The sequence below is a fragment of the Eubalaena glacialis genome, chromosome 17 (assembly GCF_028564815.1).
Source record: "Eubalaena glacialis isolate mEubGla1 chromosome 17, mEubGla1.1.hap2.+ XY, whole genome shotgun sequence".
Taxonomy (NCBI): domain Eukaryota; kingdom Metazoa; phylum Chordata; class Mammalia; order Artiodactyla; family Balaenidae; genus Eubalaena; species Eubalaena glacialis.
The window spans coordinates 15,617,607-15,640,658 of NC_083732.1; the positions used below are offsets into that span (position 1 = coordinate 15,617,607).

Sequence of the window (23,052 nt, forward strand, 5' to 3'; positions counted from 1 at the left end):
CCCCCAGAATTTCAGATTTAGTAGATACTCGGTAGGGCTAGAGAGTTTGTCTTTCTAACAAATTCCCAGGTGATGCTAACGCTGTTAGCCCACAAACCACTGAAAGAAAGCGTATCTATCAATAATAAAATTTGAATAATTCTGTCTCCTCTTTGCCTTCATTAACAGGTTAAGAGAAAAGAAATAGATTTATGAAGTATCACCCAGAAGGCAAGTTGTCTCATTTTACTTAATTCTCACAACACCCTACAGCATCATTATTACATTATTATATGGATGAGCATGGTAAACCTTAGAAATTAAACAACTTGCCCAACATTATACAATGAGGGCATGGTACACAAATGTCAGTTTGTCCAACTCCAAAATCTACAGTCTGTTTTCCAACCATGTTCGGCTAACACAATTATATTAGCTGAAAGTTTTAATTTAATTCTTTTTATGCGGTGGTTTGTCTTTTACTTTAACTGTCTTATTCCTTTTTTTTTTATTCTTATTGTTCTAAGCTGATCTAAATCATCTTTAGAAATCGGTGAGATGCACATTTTAAATAAACACAAGGGAGCTAAAGGTAATTACTAAAGGAAGATGTTATGAATGGACTGTATTTTCCCAAACAAAAAGTGATATATGTAACCCGGTCAATATGACCAAAACTTTGTAGAAACAGCTCAGATTAAATAAAAATGTCCAAAGTGTTCCGGCTAGTGTGGGCATGCGTGATCCATATACTAAGGTATTATTTGGCATGCATGCATTTTGGAATTAGTGCGAAAAAAGAGGAAAAGAAATTTTTTTTACCTTCCTCTATTACCATTCTGGTTCAAAGAACAAAGTAGTTAATTTGAATTATTCAACTAGTGAAAAAAATGGCATCACACCAGCTCCTGATGTCTTGCTTTACTATTTGGTTTTAAAATAACGTTCAAATCCATACATAGTAAGAAATATATTTTGAACTAGCAGGCAAATAAAGGCTGCCTAACTACAGGCTGAGCCCTGATCTTTTCAAAAGACCATTGTTCTGACTTAATTAACACGAACTAAAACAGTCCTGAAACAACAGGGGACACTCCCATTAGGATAAATTACTCAGACCTAGTCACCGCAGTCAGGCCTTCTCCAGAGAAAAATCTGTCACTGCTTTTTCCACCTGCACTACATCTCTTTCTCAAAGGACTCTGCCACAGCTAGGAGCCTCCCTCTGAAGGGGCATCTGTTCCATACTGAAATCTCTCCATTTGGAGAGATATGGACCACGAATAAAGGGTGAAGAAAAATCCTAGGCAGTCAATAGAACCACGGCTAGGGATGTGACCTAGTAGCTACATAGCTACGCTTGCCTACGATGCAGTTTTATTCTGGTGCCCGATTTTCCATGTGAATATTTAAAAGTTTGTTGCTGCTTGCCCCAAAGTAGGGAAGAATGGCATAGTCAATAGAATAATGCTCTTTCCTTAGCAGGATTCATAAGTTGAGCATAACTGGTTCATTAAGAGGCTGGGCTTTGGAGTCAGGACGACCTGGCTTTGACCCTTAGAGGCAAATGCTGGACCACTTCTTTCCTTCCTTCAGTAAAGTGGTAACTCAGTGGCACTATCTCATAGGGTTCATGCTCTATATAGATGTTGGCTATTTTGACCCACATGAGATGAGTCTGCCGTCTCCCTGCACATTAGAAAAGATTATCCTCCACAAGCTTGCATCAGCCTTGTGACAATGTATGTGGCACATTTTTCTTTTCACTCTATATATTAGTGTGGACCAGCTAATTAGAAGACCTACAAAAAAATTCCACTTGTCTCTTCATCAGGAATGAAATCAGGTTTAAAACTAGAGCACTATAAATACATTTATTTATTTCTTAGCCTATTGCAATTTTTAGCCTTTCTTCATTTGGTAATAATTTTTCTTCCCTAATTGTTAAAGGTCACAGATGGTAGGGTGAATAAGTAAATTCTGTGTCCTCCAAGAAATTCTGTTTGGTGCTAAACAAACTGTTAACATTAGGCGTTTGTCATGTGATGGGGGAAGGGTAGAAACTAAGGGTTTTAAAATGAATCCAAATAAAATGGGAGCTTAATTCATGTCTGAACACTTAGTTATAATACTAATGAAGCTCTGGCTTGAATGGATTTTTAAAGAATTTATTCTGTTAAGAAACGTTAACAGGGGATGGCCACAGACATATTACAATTGCGGGCCCGAGGCAAACAGTAGAGAAAAAGCCTCATTTTTTTTTAATCGCGAAATCAAAGACTCTGCTCCTCGTCCCTGAAACGAAATATAGTCCCTTTCAGGGTTGATGTTGAGTTTCCAGACCTTTAAGCACTATTAACAGCCAGCTTTCATTATTTCTAGGTGAATTCAACAAAACTCCATTCTTGCTAGAAATTGTGAAAGACATTTCTGTGAAAGCTGTTAAAACCAGAGTCAATAAATCTGGTAAATTCTGCTACTTGGTCAGTTCCATTATTCTGTTCCTCATCTCAATCTAACTATCATTTGTTTGTAAGAAACACCCATAAACAAGAAATATCAAGACAGAAGTACAGAGGCACTGTCCTCATACTCTCTGAGGGCTAGCAGTCTTCATGAAACTTCATGTGGGAGTAGAAGGCTTCTTGGTCTGGGAAGGTTTTTCCACAGATGTTACAGGAACCACTGTCTTCCTCCTTGTGTGAGCGTCGGACATGGCTGTCGTGGGCAGCGTGGGATGCAAAAGATTTACCACAGTACTTGCATTTGAAGGGCTTCTCCCCGGAGTGCTGCCTGATATGTGTGCGGAGTATACTAGAGGCAGTGAACTTCTACAGAGGACAGAAAGCAGGAGAAAAAGTCAACTTCCATCAGCTGGACAACCAGCGAAAGAAAGGGGTTAATTTCACTGTTACCGATCCTTATGTCACCCCTTAGTTCTCCATTCAGCGAACCTTGGGCTTTAATGCTATAGGGCACGCTTGGTCAACAGGTGTAGCCTTAATAAAAAAGGACACGATAGACACGTCACTGGTTAGAACAGTGGCTCTTCCATGGCTAAGATCACCTGGGGGTCTAGTCAAAAATGCAGACTGACCCGATGAGTACACCTGCTGGGGTAATAAGGAAACTGCATTTAAGCAGGTGGTCCTGGGATCACACTTCAAGATGAACTGAATTACAGAAGGAGTAGCTAATACTGGCCAACGTCTTTGCATAAATGGGTACCTCATTGGCTTCTTTCTTCTTCTTTTTTTTTAACTTAAACTTTTTGAGGTAATCGTGATTCACATGCAGTTGTAAGAAACACCAGAGACTCTGTGTACCCTGTACCCGATTGTCCCCAATGGTTGCATCTTACAAATCTATAGGACAGTATCACAACCAGGATACTGATATTGATAGAGTCAAGACGCAGAATATTTCCATCACAAGGACCCTCATGTTGCCCTATGACAGCCACACGTAGTTCCCTCCCACTCCTACTTTTAAGCCATGGCAACCACGAATCTGTTCCCCATTTCTATAATTTTGTCATTTCACGAATGTCACTTACATGGAAGCATACAGTATGTAACCTTTGGGATTGGCTGTCCTCACTCAGCATAATTCTCTGCAGATTCACGGAGGTTGTTTTGTGTACAACAGCTCGTGCTTTTTCATTGCTGAGGAGTAGTTCATGGTGTGGATGAACCACAGTCTGCTTAGTCCCCTACCCACTGAAAGGCATCTGGGTTATTTCCAGTTTGGGGCTTCTATGAATAAAGCTGCTATTAATATTTGTGTACAGGTTTTGGTATAAACATATAAACCTTCATTTCTCTGGGATACGTGCCCAGGAGAGCAACTGCTGGGTTGTATGGCGGTTACAAGTTTAGTTCTTAAAGAAACTGCCAAATAGCTTTCCAGAAACGGCCAAATAGTACCATTTTAGATTCCCAAGTACTTCGCTGTTTTTACCCGTCTTTTCTTTCCCTTATTTATAACCTTTCCCCTAATTCATTTCAATTCTCTGCTCTGACCTTTGTCACTTTCAAGTATTTATTAGAGATGTTAATGACTCCATTTATTGGGGGTCCACTGACAGAGATACAAAACACCGGGTTCAACCGGTGACCTTGGATTTGGGGGGCTGGGCACGCATGGGGTTGGCCCACTGCTCAGTAAGGAGCACAAGGTGTAGGTGCCTAGGACACCCAGACAAGGACAGTCTCCATCAGCTTAGGTGACGGTAAGTCAGAACGCCAAACAGCTCATTTATGCCCCAAGTGCACTGCGTTCCCTCTTCGGGCACCTCTCATTCCCAGGTTAGCCAGAAGACCAAGGTGAGGGTCAGAATTAGAATGCCAGAAAGAGGAGGGGCGGTGGGATATTTTGAGCCGGCTCTGGAAATCCTGCGGGAGAGCATTCAGCCCTCAGGTTTGATTCCTCATCCATACAAATCCAGGGCCACCTTCCTTAGGTCTGTGCTGGCTCCATATGGTCTAGTTATGTCTTAGCCCCATTTTGCTACACTGTACACATTGGACAGCCCAAATGTATCTCATCAAAATACAACATGAGGTGTTTTAGTATGATATTTTTAAGACATGGTCAGACTTTTGTTTCTAGCCCAGCCACCCCTAACCACGTCTTTATCTCTTCATTTTTATAACTTATTATTCTGTATAATGAAGATTAGATGCCACTTCAGCAAAATTGCTCTAGAAATTTAGATCAGCAGCATGTAAGAGTCTGTACTTTGAAAGACTGCATAATCATGTCTGCTATCATCAGGCTCCTGTAAATTTAGGGTGTATTTCATGACAAGTGCCCTCGATGCCAATTTGGCAGTAGTAGGCTGCATCTGATCATTGTAAGCAAACAGGAGTATAATCTGGGGGTGGAAACTGGGGATGGGCTGACAATGAACTAATTTACCAGGAACTCTTATAAGCTAGGGTTTATGCCAAGTTCTTATCCATGGACACCCAAATAGGGCTCAAGGCAGATCCCTTAAAAGAAGGTTCCATTTACCTTGGTACAATACACACAGTGGTAGGGTCTGTCTCCAGAGTGGACTCTCAAGTGTTTGTTTAGGCTGGAAGATTGAGAGAAACATTTCCCACATGTAGAACACTAAAACGAAAAAGAAAAATATAGTTGAAACCACGTCTTCCCCTTAACAAGTTTATTTCACCATTATGTTTATCTGGGGGGGAAAGAACTATTGTATTTATTCTGTGCACATCTGTAGGCAGAGGGTCAAGCAGACCCAGGCTGAGGGTCTAGTTGAGACAGGAGAAAGGCATCCCGGGACTACAGGGAAGAATCTGGCAGCATGGGTTCTGGTCCAGAGCCTGCTAATGCTGTGACTAAGGCAATTCATCTGAAGTCTTTGGGTTAAGTTAGCTGCTTCAGATGTGAAACGGCGGTGTATACAGAGGCCTGAATTTGTCCTGCTCTGTCAACAAGTAGCTGTGTGACCAGAACAAGTCAGTTAAACTCGGAATCTTTGTTTCCCCAATTTTCCTCATGGGCAAAAAATACCTGTCTCGCCTTCCTCACAAGGCTGTGAGTAAATTGCAAGCCCCCAGCAATTAATTCAACAAGTATTTATGGAGAACCTCTCAACACTCTGCTAGAGGCAAGGAGGAACAATCTAGCGGGGGTAGGGACGAATATGTAGACCAAAGTGGCAATACAGGTGACAGATGACTCAAGACATATACCTACAAAAAAAGGGTAATATTTTGGGGGGCCAGTGAGAGCATGTGGTACAGCCACTTGCTGTGAACAGTTCCTGTCATTACTCTGTGTTCTTGACCCTGATGACTTCTGTCCAATCTTCTCAGGAATTCTGAACCAAGTAAAGGAAACTATTGTGTTTCTGGACCCTGTTCCCCAGGTGTCCTTATGGGCACAAACGAGAGCCTGTGTATTTTTAGATGGTGGGATTCTGGGGTGGATTTTAAAAGTCTTCTTTAATTTTTCTTTACTACTTGACGTTTTAATAATGAGCATGTATTGTCGTTACTAAAGCAAAAACAGTCAGATGTTGAAGTTCATATTGCAAAAAGAACAGATCAATTATAAAAGGGGAGCAATTAGAACATGAAACTGTTCTTGGAAATTAAAAGTAAACAACAAAAAAGTATAGCATAGAAATGCTGTATGTAATAGACTCAGCTGACTGCTAAAGACTGAATACATGACATAAAAATTAAGGTTGGGGAACTCTCAGAGAATGCAGATGAAGAAAAATTAAAAGTCAAGTACAGGGAGGTAGACTCAACTTAACATTTGGCTAAAAGGAATCCCAGGAGAGTACAAAAACTGAAGACAGATAATAGCCAAGGAAAGAAGAGAATTCCTTTGAGCTTATGACTTGTGCCTTCGGGTGGAAAGAATACTTTGTCTTCTACTGATTACAAAGCAGGAAGAAAAAAAAAAAAAAGGAAAGAAAGAAAAAAACATATAATTTAACACATTCTGTTAAATTTTCAGAACTCAAAAGTTAAAGAACAATTTTCACAAAGCAGAAAACTGGTTATTTACAAAGAAACAAGAACCAGATTGGCATCAAATGGTAGAAGAAATGATTCTTTAAAAGTTCTACAGGAAAATTATTCCTATCTAAAATTCCATATCCAGCCAAACTATCAAAGACGTACGTGAGTAAAATATCCTCAAAGAAGGACTCAGAAAATTTTTCACTGTGCACTGTTAAAAACGATTACTTGAAGACATGCCCCAGTAATACAAAAAGAGAAATCAAGAAAGAGGAAGAGTGGCATAGACGAATCAGTGGAACTAAGGAAGGTAATGAAAGATATCCAAATATGACAGTTTACAGGCCTAAGGAGCATATGGTTCAAATCAGAACAAATTCAAACCAGAATCTGATTTAAAAAAGAAATGAGTATAATTTCAAGAATGTAAATATCATTATACAAGTTATATAATTAAGAAACTAAATTTATCACTTGCAATTAGAAATCCTAGCAAAAACAAAAGCTTCCAAGGAAGTCAAAGACAAAATACAAAGAAAGTTAAAGTCTGGCATCAATTTGAACAAGTCATGGAGAAAAGAAACAACGCCTTCTGAAAAAAACAAAGCCCTCTCTCTCTCCATTGGTCAGGTGTTTCAAAAAGCTGGAGAGAACTGACATCCTGAATCTATGTATGAGCTCTTTGTAGTCATCGTGATGGACTACAAGGATGTCCTCCGATATTTTTATTTTGTTAATTAATATTTTTATTATTAATTTTGCCTGACAAATCCTCTGAAAAGGAGGTTGTTTAGACTTTAAATGCTGGAAGGAGGGTAATACAAGGTTTTTCACTGTTGGTTATACACCCAGCATCTTCTGATATTTTAAATCATTTTCTCTTTCAGCAGCTGATCTTGTTAAAAAATCATTTATCTGAAGTTCTACCTGTCTGTTTCACTTGAGCTTTTTTTTCTGTTCAAATTAAATCAAACGTTTTCTTTGGGGCTCCTGCAGAAATTAAATATACTTTATCATCTTGAAAGTTAAGTACTCAAATTAAAGTATATGAAATAAAGAAAACTAAAAGAGAATAAAAAATGTTTAGCAGTAAAGATAAGAAAAGAAGAAAACCTCAATCTTCTGAACATAACGAAGGAAGGTGAAGTGCCAGGGGAAATTCAGGTTGAGGTGTCAGAAGAGCAGCTAGAGATACACCTCAGGCTCAGGACAGAATTCTGGCTAGAGATTTGAAACCATTTAAATGGTACTTATAGTCATGATAAAGGATCACACCACTTAGGGAGAGTTTGCAAAGAGAAATATTGTACTAAAGAACTCTCAGGAACACTCAGTATAAGAGGATGCACCCCCTTCTATATAGCCTTTTAAAACCACTATCCTGGACTTCCCTGGCGGTCCAGTGGTTAAGACTCCAAGCTTCCACTGCAGGGGACACGGGCTCGATTCCTGGTCAGGGAACTAAGATCCCACATGCCTCGTGGACAAAATAAATTAATAAATAGTTAAAAAAATAAAATAAAATTACTATCCCTCCACTCTACCATCAAGACCTCTCCTCTTTGGAAGCCCAAGTCATTCACTTTACTACTACCAGCTTACACCTCTTCTTATCATTCCTGTCATCTCTGGACCTCCTGGTCTACGGTCCCCTGATTTCAAAGCCAGCAGTACTTCCTACGGCTCCTCTCCTCGACCCCAATCCAAGACCCACCATTGTCCTCAGTGTTTAGGCAAATGACCCACGTAACATTCTAGTGTATATTTCTTGATCTGACTCAGATAACCTTTTCCTGCATTCTACTTTGGTCAAAAAAAAAAACAAAACAAAACAAACAAAAACTAATCCTGTAGCTTCTGCTTTTTAAGCAAACATCTTTTGATCTGGCTGCAGCAATCCCAACAAATATCTTAAATGCTCCATCTCATCAATTGTAAGATCCACCACTATTTTATTATTTATTTTTGGCTGTGTTGAGTCTTTGTTGCTGCACGCGGGCTTTCTCTAGTTGCATACCACGGAGCAACTAAACCCGTGCGTCACAACTACTGAGCCTGCGCTCTAAAGCCCGCGAGCCACGACTGCTGAGCCCGAGCGCCTAGAGCCCGTGCTCCGCAACAAGAGAAGCCACCCAATGAGAAGCCGGCGCACGGCAACGAAGAGTAGCCCCTGCTCACCACAACTAGAGAAAAGCCCACGTGCAGCAACAAAGACCCAGCACAGCCAAAAATAAAAATAAATAAATTAAAATATTCTTACAAAAATAATACATGATAATTGTAAAAATACTCAGATTTTACAGGAGTATATAGTACAGTAATTGTGATTTTTCCAGAAGCTTCGCTGTGAACAGGAGGGGAGAGACAAGAGCAGTTTTATGATGACTACTCTGTTTTCAAATGGAGAAAACTGGGGCTTGGAGGAGTCCTGACAGGGCAGGAGTCCAACCCGAAGCTGTCTGTACCCAAGCCTCAGCCTCTTTCTCCTAATTAAGACCAGTGGTAATCAGCATTTTCTTGCACCAAGCCTGGCAGAGCCACCAGGTATCCAGAATGGTGGAAAATGGCTCCCTAATGCCACCATTGTTTTTCTTCCTTACAAAATCCTTGGCATGGCATAGAGGCCATCCGTCCTTTGGACTGTGCCCATGTTTCATCCTCGCCTGTAACTATCAATATGCCTGCACATTGGACCTAGAGATTATCATACTAAGTGAAGTAAGTCAGAAAGAGAAAGACAAATACCATATGACATCACTTATACGTGGAATCTAAAATACGACACAAATGAACCTATCTATGAAATAGAAACAGACTCACAGACACAGAGAACAGAATTGTGGTTGTCAAGGGGGAGGAGGTGGGGGAGGAAATGATTGGGAGTTTGGGTTAGCAGATGCAAACTAGTACATATAGGATGGATAAACAACAAGGTCCTACTGCATAGCACAGGGAACTATATACAATATCCTGTGATAAACCACAATGGAAAAGAATATGAAAAAGAATGTATATAACTGAGTCACTTTGCTGTACAGCAGAAATTAACACAACATTGCACACATCATGGAAGAAGGTGTAGTTACCTAAAACCACAGGCCAGGGTCTCTCCCACCTGGAATGTCTCGAACGCCCCCCACCCCAGCCAATCAACCCCACCTAAGATATAAGCCAGACACTCCACTGCCCTAGATTCTTCTCACGGCCACCTGTCTACGAGGCCTTTCATAACCACGTGTCCAGGTAGAAGGACACCCTTCCTCTGTCCCTGTCTACCATGCACCTCCATCCTCACACTCCGGTGTCACGGCATTAGTTCACGTCTGCTCTTCCGCAGCACTGTCACCTCCTTCAGACACCCTGTCCCATCCTCCCACCTGGTGTTGTGTCCCAGCAGCATGCATGCAGCAGGCCCTCGGTGTTCACCCAGGGGTTTGGGGAAGCAGCATGAAAGCAGAGTGCCGGAGCGAAGGGCAGGGTCACTCGCAGCCCTGACTCTTACCTTGTGAGGCCGATGCTTCTCATGTACGTGAAGGATGTGGATCCGGAGCCGGTCTCTCTTCTCAAAGGAGCGTTTGCATAAAGAACAGGGGAATTTCCTGTCACCCTTGTCCACACAGGGGGTGTACTTGAGATGCTTGTCTCTGTAATATTTGTAGGTAAATACTTTTCCACATCTTTCACACCTGTACCCTTCTGCAGACTCTGTCAAACACAGGGGGATAAGTTGCTTGGTCAGCTACCTTCCCGCATTCTTATTTTCTTCAAGATGATTTTTTACAACTTTTTATTACAAAAAATTTAAAACATATACCAAAGTCAAAATAATGGAATAAACCCTCATGTGCCCAAACACCAAGCTTTGACAATGACCAACTCACTTATGTGACTTCCCTCCATAAGGGATTATTTTTTTTTTCATAATGGATTCTTTTTAACACTAATTTCTCATTTGGTTCATAAACATCTCAAACCATAATCTTTAATAGATAACGACTTTTTTTTTTTCCCCAAGATTTATTGATTGATTGACTGATTGCTATGTTGGGTCTTCGTTTCTGTGCTAGGGCTTTCTGTAGTTGCCGCAAGCGGGGGCCACTCTTCATCACGGTGCGCGGGCCTCTCACTATCGCGGCCTCTCTTGTTGCGGAGCACAGGCTCCAGACGCACAGGCTCAGTAGTTGTGGCTCACGGGCCTAGTTGCTCCGCGGCATGTGGGATCTTCCCAGACCAGGGCGCGAACCCATGTCCCCTGCATTAGCAGGCAGATTCTCAACCACTGCGCCACCAGGGAAGCCCGATAACGACTTTTTAAAAAGCATAACCATAAAGCCATTGTCATACCTAAACAGTCAACCCTTATTCCTTAATAGGAACATATATATTTATGTACATACACACATGCATACATGTTTCATTATTTTACAGTCAGTTGATTCAATGTAGGATTCAAGGCCTATGTGTTGTCCACAGAGGCTATGTCTCTTCAATCTCTTAATCTATAGGTTCTCCTTACCTTTTGTTCCCGAAATATATTTGTTGAAGAAGCCCTTCCTCTGGCCCTATTTACGAGCAGGTCAGTCCTACAGTTCCTGACTGGCATTCTTTACAAGGTTCACATACCAAATACCTACCGTATTTGTCCGTTTCAGATCAGCCCGAGCTACAAGTTCAAAGCCGTTCACCCAGGACCTTGACGGACACCCATAGCCTCTTCCCAAGCTTCACAAGTTCTGTTCCATTTGACCCCATTTATGAAGCCTTAGGTGCCCTTTTAACTTATAGTCTACTTCTCTGAACTTTTAAGGAAGATTCTAGAACTAATACATAGGGTTATTGTGATGATTAATTTAACCTTAACACTTACTGACTTCTTATCAACAAGTGATACTATCACTGAGTGACATACAAGACTGAGAAAGGTAAATCCATTTTTATAAGAGAGGTGGGGGAGAGGTTAGAGAGGGTTCAGCCGACTCTAGCAAAGGAGGTGCCAGGCTCAGGGGTGTCTATGTATTGGGGGAAGGGGAGAGGACCAGGGCCACCTACAAAAGCATCCCTGCCGAGGACACTCTGGATTCCAGAGCATAAAGTGGTTTTGACTGTGAATGCATCCCTGAAACCTCATTGTCTGGCCCCAGGGAGGCAGAGAACAGCCAGGAGTGAGTATATGCAAGAGTGTGAAGGTGGAAATCTTTTTAGTTAGCATAGGGACAGCAGGGAAGCTATCCATCGGGGGTTTTGTTAGTTGATAACTGCGTCCCAGGCATGTTTAACAGGTGGCTAAGGAAATAAATCATTTTATTAAGTAAATAACCAGGAAGGCAACCACCAGCATCAGGATGATCCATTGCCCAGTCTTGTCTATCGCTTTCATTGAGGTGCTAATACTCTCAGAATCTCCCTGCTGGGATGGTTTTTGCTCGGAGCTAGAATTTTCATTGGTTAGAAATACCTGGCCTTCCTGCTTCCTGGGGTAGGAAGAGGGGGTCTACAAGACGGGGTCAGCGATCTTTACAAATCAAAGCATGAAGGCACAGCAGAATTCAGAATAAGGGTTCAGTAGTAAATTTGCATAAGAACAACCACTTAGGCAGAAATGACACAGCACCCTTACTAATTAGGCTTCGGCTGCCTACGTTTTCTGCTCAGGTCCTTGGAAATTTATCTTAACCTAATTTTGTCCTGTTTCTTTTCCTTCTTCCTCCCTCCCATCTCAGTCTCTTCTCAATACCAAAAATTATGCTTTCTGCCCCACTACAGACACACCGTTCAGACAGAGTTTGGTAACGATTAAGAGCTGTCTACACATTCCACACCCCCAGCCCCCAAAACACACACTTGGCAGGTTTGCAAACTCAAATAACCCGCCCACATAGGGCCCAGGCCCTTCCCTCCCACTCAAGACCTTCAAGGGGAAGGTTCCCACCAAGCCTCACCAAAAGCCTTCGAAAAAAAACCCTTTCTTTTGAGAGGACAGAGGAATTTTGATTTTTCTTTCTTTTTCATCCTATCCCCAAACATTCCTATTAACAGAAAACAAATGAATTTATCCATTAGTCTTCCCAACCAATTGAGTTGTTTACAAGTTCTCTGCCACAAGTTATCCTAAATATTTACACATCATCGTAACAGTGCCAATAAGCCTCGGATATAATTTGGTTCAGAAGTGGAGCACAGATAACTGCAGGCCCTGTTGCTTATATGACTGGGATCTCTGATGCCTGTATATTATTCCATGTTAATATATCATCATTTACTTAATTATTCTAACATTGGGCATTTAGGTTGTTCGTGACTTTTCACAAACAGGGGTGACACTGTATTAAAAATCCTTGTGGACAAAGCTTTTCCTTTTGGGCTATTTCCTGAAGATAAATTTCCAGAAAAGTATTACTGATACATTACTGATATATCCAAGGTTATGAACATTTTAATAGCTCTGATGCATAGTGAATAATTTTTCAAAAGGATAATGATTCTATTTTGTGTTATCAAGCATATATTGTTCTCAAATCCACTTTTCACTTTTATTTCAAAAAAGCACTTGGTACATTTTTGGAAGTGACCAAAAAGTCTTGGCTTGGCGCCAAGTATGAGGCAACTGTGAGGTCCAGACTCAAGAGAATCCTGCCATCTTACCCTCAGGCGCACCCCACGCCATCCATTTATTGGGGTAGTGAGAAGACAGTTCACCGAAACAGTTCAACAGCCCCTCATTATTTGGCTTCTAGAAAGAGACTGCTCATTAGTTACCTCCTAATCCCTGGTGAACACATCCTTGCCCTTGGCTTCACTGTTCCCCAAGCCTGAATTGCCTTGCCTCTCCCTGCCTAACTCATCCTTTATTTCACCACATCCCTAAGCAGCTTTCCCCAGTCTAGTCCAGTCTTCCTCCTTCCTTCAATGCACATGGGGATCCACAGCAGGCGCTGATAAAGTGTTTAGGGTTGTCTCCTGCCCTGAAGGGTCCTAGTCTAGCAGGGAGACATGCATGCGGACCGTCACTGCAGTGTGATGAATGCAATTCACATTCTCTTTTACCTGCTACTTACATTTGTTCTAACATGATAAGATAGTCTTCTATCTGATTACACATATTACAGTAATTTGCATTTGTCCGGTCCCACCTATGATCATGATCAGTGGTTCCCAGGCCTTTGCAGATATAAAAATCAACCGCTCAAAGAGCTTTTTTAAAATGCAAATTCCAGAGGCTCCTTCCCCGAGAGCGGGTTGGTAGTCCTCTAGCTGCCTGCTACTAAAATGTGATAGAAATGCAGAATCTCAGGTCCCAGCCCTGAATGAGAATCTGCATCTTTCCAAGGTCCCCAGGTATTCACACCCGCATTAAAATTGGAGAGCGAGAGTCTAGCGCCATGCTTCCCAAAGTTGTCTAAGACCCACAGTAAGAAACACATTTTATACTTGAGACCCAGTTCGCACACATCCATTTGAAACAAACACCTCACCAAACAATGCTTAACTTAAACGAGATTCACATCAATATTTTCTATTCTATTTTATTCTTATTCTCTCTCTCTTTTTTTTTTCTTCTTTAATACTGGTCTCTACCACCAAATCCCCCACCCCGCTAAGATATTGCAACCCACCACTTGAAAAACAGTGCTCTAAAGCTTAGACTTCCTGAGCTGTGTGAGCCTCAGCAGAGATGAATCAGAAGCTAGCTCATCTAAGGCAGAGATTGCATCCATTTATTTCACTTTTATTTTATTCTCTGGGAGTGGGTGAAGGGGTAGAAGAAAAGGTATACCGGTGAATAGGAGTAGCTTCAGCAGCCCTGGGAAGATGAGGGCATCTTCCTCCAGCTGGGTAATGCCCCGCTGGTTAGAGACGCCCTCAGTTTTGTGTTCTGAGTGTTGTGTCGGGAGGGAGAAGTTCCACAAGCAAGTGGAAAAGCTGCAGGAAGGAAGGTGTTGAGTCGGAGAAAGAGCTTAGTCTTTCCACTAAGACGGCCTCACTGGGTGAGGTGAAAGTGTGCACTCACCTTCCGGGGGCCCAGACGTCTGCTTCCCCTGCTTCATGACCCGCAGGCTCATGGGAATGTCCAAAAACTTCTCATAGCAATCTCCATACCACACAAGGAGCTCTTGGTTCTGGTAGATCTCCTTGCAGCTTTCATAAAAGATCTGCCCTTGACATTGGATGGCAACCAGGTTCTGCTCCATGGGGAAACGAGCACAGTTGACATAGGACATCCAGTTCCCGGCACTTCCTTTTCCATCAATAAAGTGGCTCAAATGACCATCTTCAAAGATCTAAATGAAATCAAACAAAGTTTGGAAATGCACATTTTTTTGGTCTGACCTAGAAAATAAATTTACTTATTAAAAATTTATAATTCAAAACTCACACTTGACCTACTGAATATATTTATTATCAATATGATTGAGCCTAAATGGATTTATTAGCTTAAAGATACCTCTATAGATAGTGTGACATTTTAAAGATTCTTACTTTTATCACTTCCTCGATTTCCAGATTTCTAGGGTGAGCATACATTAGTTTCATAAACAGAGGTAAGGGAAACGGGAGGTTACATTTAATTCCACCACTTCAAGACAACCGATTAGTTTAGTATTTTATCTCAATTTAGTTTTCATGTGTATTGATGGAGCCATAATTTAATTCTTTCTCTGCTGTGGGCAATTCTACAGTCTTCAAGGTTTTGTTATTACAAAACAGCCCTGTGAAGTCTGGATTTCAGATTATTTTCCTCAACTATATTCCTCGATGTAGAAATCCACGGCGAGGGGTGATAATCTGATACATTCTGACAAACTGCAATCCTACCATCCTGCCTCCAACAGACTTAATAAGAGTATCAGTTTTCTAAAAATCCTCTTTAGATAATGACATCAAAAATTTTAAATCTGGTCTTAGTCCTTTTTGGCATATTCTTAGCATCACTGTAATATTTAAAGTGTTTTGTCTATAAATATAACCCAATGTATTAACTCTTTAAATGTATATTCCATGGCTAATCTTCAGAAGAAAATGCCCTAAGCCATGAAAAATTACACAGAATCCATGCAGAGGTGTTATCCTCAGGGACTGAACAAGCTGCCTTTCTTTATGTTGCAAAACAGGCAGCACAAGTCAGCAGATTAGTGCCCAGAGCGAGCCCCCTCTCCCAGGCCAGGGGTCTCCCAGAGGGGCAGAGGCCAAGGTTTCCCGCACCCACCTCCCTCAGCCAACCTGCCAACCCGCCAGAAACAAACTTACCTCCCACATCAGGGAATTGTCCCTGTGTGTCCTGACTTCGCTGGTGTTGACCACTTTACCCTGAAAGGGCCCAAACCTGACTCCTTTGGCGACAGGGCTACTGCAGAACACACCAACATGTGCCACTTCACCGAATTTCGTCCGCCCGAGGCAGAGACCTAGGGGAGACCCAGGGCAGGAAAGAAAGCCAGTGAGGAAACTGACTGCATTTGTGCTGGAAAAGAAATCGAAGCCAGGAGCCCTGCCTACCTTCTGGTAGCTGAAGGGAGTCGTTATCCAGAGTCTGACGAAGAGACTCAGACCCTAGAAAAAGACAGGGTTAAATTTTATTTTTTTCGATAAAATGTATTATGAAATGCTTTCATAGGGCGCTATCCTCCCCACTCCCCAGAGCTCACCATTATCCTGAGTTGGATGTTTACCTGTCCTTTCTAGGTTTCCTGCTCCTTTTACATAGGCCATTTCTCACATGAGACTCAAAACGACTCGTGGGTTATGTTGTAATTAACCCCGTTTGCAAATTTAAGGAACTTGAGGATCAGAGATAATGCTGATTTTGAGACTCCCAGATACCTTGCACATCCCGGTAGAATCTGAGCCGGCCTGATCAGCCCGCTCGGCATGAACCGTTTCTCTTCTCACTAGAACAATCTTGGGTGTCATGCGGTTAAGCCAATAGGGTCTCGGAGGTGAGCCTGCCGTCCCCAGCTCCGTCTTCTGATGGAAGCACATACGCTCCGCTGCAGGACTCGCACAGCCTCGGACCCACCTGGAAGCGCCCCTGCCCCCTCCCGTCAACACCTCTCTTCCCGCCTCCCACCTGCACCCCCAAGTCCCGGATCACGGGGACTGCCTTTACCAGAGCTGTCTGTGGGGACCAGGAGGCCCGAAATCGCGTGGTGCAGGCGGGCTGAGTTCTGAGGGCTAGGGATGACCCCGTAGAGAACTAAGTGCAGGTCTTCCTGGGTGAAGTGGTAACGGTGAGATGCCTTCCCCTCTTGGTTCGCGAGTTTGGGGCCATCCTCAGAGCGCTCTCTGGGGGAACACGGTAACAGCTGGGAGGGCTTCGGCCTCTCAGGGAACAGCGAAGCATCCACAGGGGGCGGCGGCACGAAAATTTCAGGTCCCCAGCACTGGCCACTGTCGCTATGGCCGCCAACGGGGCCCGCGTCTTCACTGGAGGCGCCTGTAAACTCGCGAATGCCGTTCGGGAAGTGCGGCACCTCCCTGGGGAGGTGGGGAATTGGGTACCACGACGGCAGCTTGCTGTACCAGGGCAGGTCGTAGAGCGGCTCCCTCTGCACGGCCAGGCCGGGGCTCAGCAAGGGAGGCGCCATCCGGAAGGCGAAGGGGGATAGAGCCGGGGACGCGGACAGGGCCTCCAGCTGCCGGAAAGTTTGGAAACCCTCCTCCGCGGCGGTTAGGGTGTTCCCGTAGTGGCCGTAAGGCGGGAAAGGCGGGTAGTAGGCGGCCAGGCGTTGGGGGCTGCTCTGGAGCCTGTCGGGCGGGTAGCACCCCTTGTCCTGGGGTCCGGCCTCACTTGGCGGCCGCAGAGCCATCCCGGGCCACAGCGCGCGGCGGGTCTGCGGAAGAGCAAGCGCGGCCGAGTGAGGGGCGCGGGGCGCTGCGGCCCGGCTCCCGCCTGCCCAGTCTCCACCGCCCGAGGCAGCCCCGGGTCGGAGGGAATCGGATAAACTTCCCACTTCGATCCCTCAAGACCTACCCGCAAACGAAACAAAAACGGCAACAAACAACCCCCTCCCGCCCCCCCCAAAAAAAGACAAAACAAACTAAAACGAAAATCTGTCGGGATTCTGCCCGACTCCAAATTCCAGGTACGTGTCGCCTTTGCCTTCCCTCTCCAAACACGCCTTGACCTAGCAGGGCTCGTTTCCAACACCCGCTCTCTACATCCTTCCCCAACCCCGCTCCTGCCAAATCCGTTTCAAGCTCCCTCTTCCGCCCTCTCCTCGGTCCCCGACATCCTCTTTTCCAGGGTGGGTCGGAGCCGCAGGGACTTCCCACTCCCGGAGCCAGGAGCCGAGCGCAAGACCGAGCTTGGGGTCAGGCAGCAGCTTCAGGCGCTCCTGGGTCCCTAGCAGGGAGGGCAGAGCCCAGGGCCCGGGTTGGATGGCGTAGGAGACGCGCTCCCCCAGCCCGGGGGCAGGTCCGGGGAGGCTGCCCCGCTGCGAGGCCCGGGTCTGACCCCGAGGACCCGGGCGGTCCGGGCTGCCAGGAGGAGTAGGCCGCCGCCTTCGGCTTCGCTCCCAGCGCCGCAGCCAACGCGGGTTCCCCACGTGGGCCGAGTCCCGCTACATCGCGCCAGTCCCTCGGGAAACTCGTCACCCCACCTGAGGGCTTAGGGAAGCTGGGGTCGCCTCTCGGGAGAGGGCGAGGACGAGCCCCAGGCCAGGTGGGAGAGAGCAGGCTCCCGCCCCTGCGCCGCCGCCGCCCGTACCCCAAAAGGATGGCGTTTTGATGGACATAAGTTCACCAAGGCTGGGGGATGGAGCCCCTTCAGAGCCGGCGGGTCCTGAGAGCAAAATCAATGAGCCCAATATGGAAAGCACGCAGGGTCGTGACTCAGAAATTAAAGAACACGGGGTCAGGAAAAGAGGTCAGCCACGACGAAGGCATCTGCCCGTCTCCTCCTGAGCCCCCAAAGGCGCTCCGCTCCTGGCCTCCCCTCGCCCCGAGCATCTGCGACATGGGATTGAAAGCCGCTTAAGGAGTAAAAGCTCCAAGAGGGCAAAACGACCCCCCAAAACGAACTGCGCCAGAGACTGCTGCCGGCGCTTCCCGACCACCCCGGCGAACGACAGCCCCGGGCCACAGCGGCGCGCCGGGCTCTGCACCCACCTTCGAGAGCGCAGCGGCGGAGCGCTCGCCTCCGAGCCGCAGACGGGCGGCGCGGGCTCGGGACCGGTAGGCTTCGGGCGGGCCCGCAGGGTTGAGCCGGGTTTAAGAGGGCGGCGGGAGGGCGGGCGGCGGGCGGCGGGCGGCGGGCGGGCGGGGCCACGGGACCGAGAGAGCGCGAGGGTGGGGAAGCGACGCGCGGCCCACGCAGGTCCCCAGGCCAGTCTCCTCCCCGCCCACCGCGGCCATTGGCCGACGCTCGACTCGCCCCGCTCCCCAGGGGGTCGTGCACTGAACTCCCGACTTTTGCAAACCCTGCCCGGAACCCCGGCCGAGAGCGCGCACCCCCCACTTTCTGGGGCCGGCACAGTTGAGGCTCCAGGCTGGCGGTGGGGCAGCAGTTAAGCCCGGGCAAGGGTGGCCGGGGTTCCCAGACAGGCCCCTCCGCGCCCGTGAGGCCGGGACTCGCGTGCCGGCGTCGCGCCCCTGCCTCTCGGCTTCCGGTTCCCAACAGCCGAGCCTGGCCGAAGGCCGCGTCCAACCCCGAGGACCAGATGGACGTTTGTCCCTGACACCTCGTGGGAAGCCGGGCATCGCCCCTCAGGTCCCAGGTGGGGACGCCTAGATGCGGCGGTGCCGTTCCCAAGGTTTCGGGTGGGTGTTGAGACCTCTCGGGGGCTTTTACTTCTCAAGCAGCTGTCACTGTCGGAGGACCGGCCCCTGCGCCGCCACCGACGTCCCCTTCCCCCGGGAAGGCTCGCCACCTCGGACGCGCGGGGCTTTTCAGGCCCATACCTGGCGCTCCAAGACCGCATTTTCATTCTCTCCGGCCATTGAAGGAAAGAAAGGAGCACTTAGGCCCATTTACATTCACACAGGGAAGCATCTAGGGTGGGGGAAACCTTGGTCTTGCCGGGTGACCTTGGCCAGTTTCCCGGCCACCTCCGCCGCGGCTTCCTCTTTGCAAAATGGGGCGAGCACTCCCTGCGTCTGGGCGCCGCTGTGCGGGTTGAAAGGACAGACGGAAACCCTCACGCCCGGCCTGGTCTTGGCTGGGTCGTTTCAAACGTGGAAGGAAGGAAAGGAGGCAGCATCCATCCGGCCGAGGTACGCCGCCGAAGGTCCTCAAATCTGCGGCGAAACGGGACTTCCTCCGTGACCCACCCCGCTTTCCAGAGCAGCCGCGGCGCGGCGGGCGCCTCCTCCCTGGGCCCCGGGGACCTGACCTTGTAGCCTTCAGCGCCCGCGCGGCCGCGGGGAAGACGGAAGGCGGGCGCGGGGCCTCGGGGTTTCTTCGAGGGCGCGGGCTGGGGGCGCCCGGCTGCTTCTCCCTGCCGCCGGCCGCGCCCACGTGCGGGGTCAAGTCACCGCGCCCGCCCGACGCCGTCGGGGCCGCCCGCGCCGCCCGCGTGCAGACCCGTTTCCCAGTCGCAAGGAGGATCTGAGAGGAGGGGCGGCGCGTGGTTTTCCCCACCGGGACGGGGTGACAGGGAGCCCAGGGTTTCCTTCACCCCTTGTTCTAGATTCTGTGCCTCTACCCGAGTTCTTAGGATCTTCGCTAATAAGTGAAAAGTATCCGTCGACTCTTGTCCCGAGAGCCTCTGGGGAAGATCAGATAAAGCAGAATTTACCAGAATTCTCTGGAAAAGCAGAATAAATTCTGCTGTCGTCTTCCTTCCGGAGGCATGCCCACCCCAGGACCCCTACGACCCACCTGCATTTACTGTATCTTCCTTCCTTCCTCCCAGACCTCACCCGTAGGATTTAAAGACTGATGCGCCGGCGCTTGGGTGGTCCGTGGATGTAAGGTCCTCAGGAGGCCATTTTTTAGTGAAGTCGCTCACTGGTTGTAGATTTAATTTTGAACAGGCAACGTGAGCTTTACCGTCAAGCCTTGTTCTGCAAAGATTCTAGAGTTTAAAATATTTTTTAAAATATATTTTAAATTATAGGCTTGCTTGTTTAAACTTTAGAGAAATCGATAAAAAGTGGAAATCCCTGCCCACCCCTCATCCCTAACCCTCCAGAGGTAAAGCTAACAGTTTGACTTATTCCCTAGTTCCATTATTTGGCTGAAAAATACCAAATTTTTTACTTTTTTTCTGGCTGCGCCGGGTCTGCGGCATGCGGGATCTTTTTACTTGTGGCATGTGGGCTGTAGTTCCCTGACCAGGGATCGAACGTGGTGTCCCTGCACTAGGAGGCGGAGTCTTAACCACTGGACCACCAGGGAAGTAAGTCCCTACCAGACTTTTAAATTGTATTTATATATGTGCGATTTTTTAAAAAACAAAATGTGATTATACTTTAGACTTTTATGCAACTTTTCTCACTATCCACTAGTTATTGTTACTGACAGTACATTAGTATTAACTTCATTCCTTATAATGGCTGCATGGTGCAGAAATTCATTTTATGAGTGTACCTTAGTTTTTCAGCCTCCTCTTAGAAAGGTATTTAAGTTGTTGTCAGTTTTTCAACACTTCAAGCTACTTCTGGGAACATTGTTATACAAAAACTTATTTGTGCTACTGTGCCTGCAGAATAAATACCGAGGTGTGAAATCTCTGGATCAACGGTATCAACCTTGAACATTTTGATAGGTACTTCAAACTGCTCCTGGTTTATACCTCCATCAACAATGAGTGTGAGTGCCCTGTGTCTCCAGACCCTCACCTCATACGGAATATTGCCAATCCTTTAAAGCTGCCATCTCTCACGTGAAAAGTGGTTATCTTTTTCTAATTTGCTTTTTAGTTATTTACCTAACAAAATTCCTGAACTCCTTGCTCTTGATGTGCTGGTCACTGGGAATACAGTTGTGAGCGAAGCAGCTCTGTCCAGCCCTGGTCCCCAAAGCAGTCTTATGAGGAAGATAAATATTTGTGTAAATATTTGACGAAAGTGTAACTATGTGATGGGAGCAAAGAATTAACCATAAAGAAGCAATGAAAGGGAAGGTGAGCATGTCCTGACCTAGGCTGAGAAGACAGAAGGTGTGAAAGAGCTCTAGAAATTAACTAGGTGATGAGAGCAAGTGGTATTCCAGGTTAGAGGAACCCTTGGTGCCAAGGCTCTGAGGCCTGGAAGGAGTGTGTCTGATTCACAGAACTGAAGGATGCTTCCTGTGGAAAAGACAGCTAGGGAAGCTGGAGAATCAGCAGAGGCCATGTCTTGCAAAAACACTTGTGAAGATGTAAGTTTCCTTACATCATTACTTGCAAGACTTTATTGAAGGAGTACTAGGAAATCTTTGAAGGGAATAGGAAGCTATTGTGGCCATCAGTATGCTTCATCCCTAAATTATTTCAACATGCATATCACTAACTAAAGTGCAATATTTGTTTATGGTTCTTTTTTTTTTAAGGTAAAATTTATATATGATGACATGCACACATCTTAAGTGTACCATGAGTTTTGACAGTTGCATAAATCAGTGTATCTCCACCTCCTATCAAAACATAAAGAGTATCATTCCAGAAAGTCCTCCAATCCCCTTCCCAGGTGAGCCCTGTATCCAGCCACCCCAGAGACAACTGTTCTGTGTTTTCTTTCCCCACAGATGAGTTTTGCCTGTTCTATACCGTCATAATCATACAGGATGTACCTTTTTTTTTTTTTTTTTTTTGTGCCACACTGCATGGCATGCAGGGATCTTAGTTCCCCAACCAGGGGTGGAACCCACACCCCCTGCAGTGGAAGCACGGAGTCCTAACCACTGGACCGCCAGGGAAGCGCCCAGAATGTACTATTTAGTGTACTGTTAGAGCCTTAGCTCGTTGACAGTGAAAAGTTTTTTTGTGTATTTTTTGTTTGTTTGTTTGTTTTTGGACAAGTTAATTTATTTGAATGTCAGCTGAAGAGTTTGTATGTTTGTGGGGTTTTTTTAAAACATTTTTTAAATTTAATTTTTATTTTATATTGGAGTATAGTTGATTTACAATGTTGTGCTAGTTTCAGCTGTTCAGCAAAGTGATTCAGTTATACATATATCTATTCTTTTTCAGATTCTTTTCCCATATAGGTTATTACAGAGTATTGAGTAGAGTTCCCTGTGCTATACAGTAGGTCCGTGTTGATTATCTATTTTCTATATAGTAGTGTGTATGTTAATCGCAACCTCCTAGTTTATCCACCCCCCTCCCACTTTTCCCCTTTGGTAACCATAAGTTTGTTTTCTGAGTCTGTCTGTTTCTGATTTTGTAAATAAGGTCATTTATATCATTTTTTTATATTCCACGTATAAGTGACAGCATATGATACTTGTCTTTCTCTGTCTGATTTACTTCACTTACTATGATAATCTCTAGATCCATCCATGTTGCTGCAAATGGCATTATTTCATTCTTTTTTATGGCTGAGTAATATTCCATTGTACATATTTTAACACATCTTCTTTATCCATTCATCTGTCAATGGACATTTAGGTTGCTTCCATGTCTTGGCTGTTATAAATAGTGCTGCTGTGAATATTGGGGTG

At 45.7% G+C, this 23,052-nt stretch overlaps 1 protein-coding gene across 1 annotated transcript; it reads right to left on the reverse strand.

Moving 5' to 3' along the window:
* Positions 1 to 2,582: 2,582 nt before the first annotated feature.
* On the reverse strand, positions 2,583 to 17,275 carry PRDM14 (PR/SET domain 14). Its single transcript, XM_061172077.1, has 7 exons — positions 16,576 to 17,275; positions 15,966 to 16,019; positions 15,717 to 15,874; positions 14,479 to 14,749; positions 9,973 to 10,175; positions 4,996 to 5,097; positions 2,583 to 2,810 (listed from the first exon to the last, which is right to left on the reverse strand). Exons 1-7 carry the CDS (start codon positions 17,273 to 17,275, stop codon positions 2,583 to 2,585), a joined length of 1,716 nt encoding a protein of 571 aa, XP_061028060.1.
* Positions 17,276 to 23,052: the final 5,777 nt, after the last annotated feature.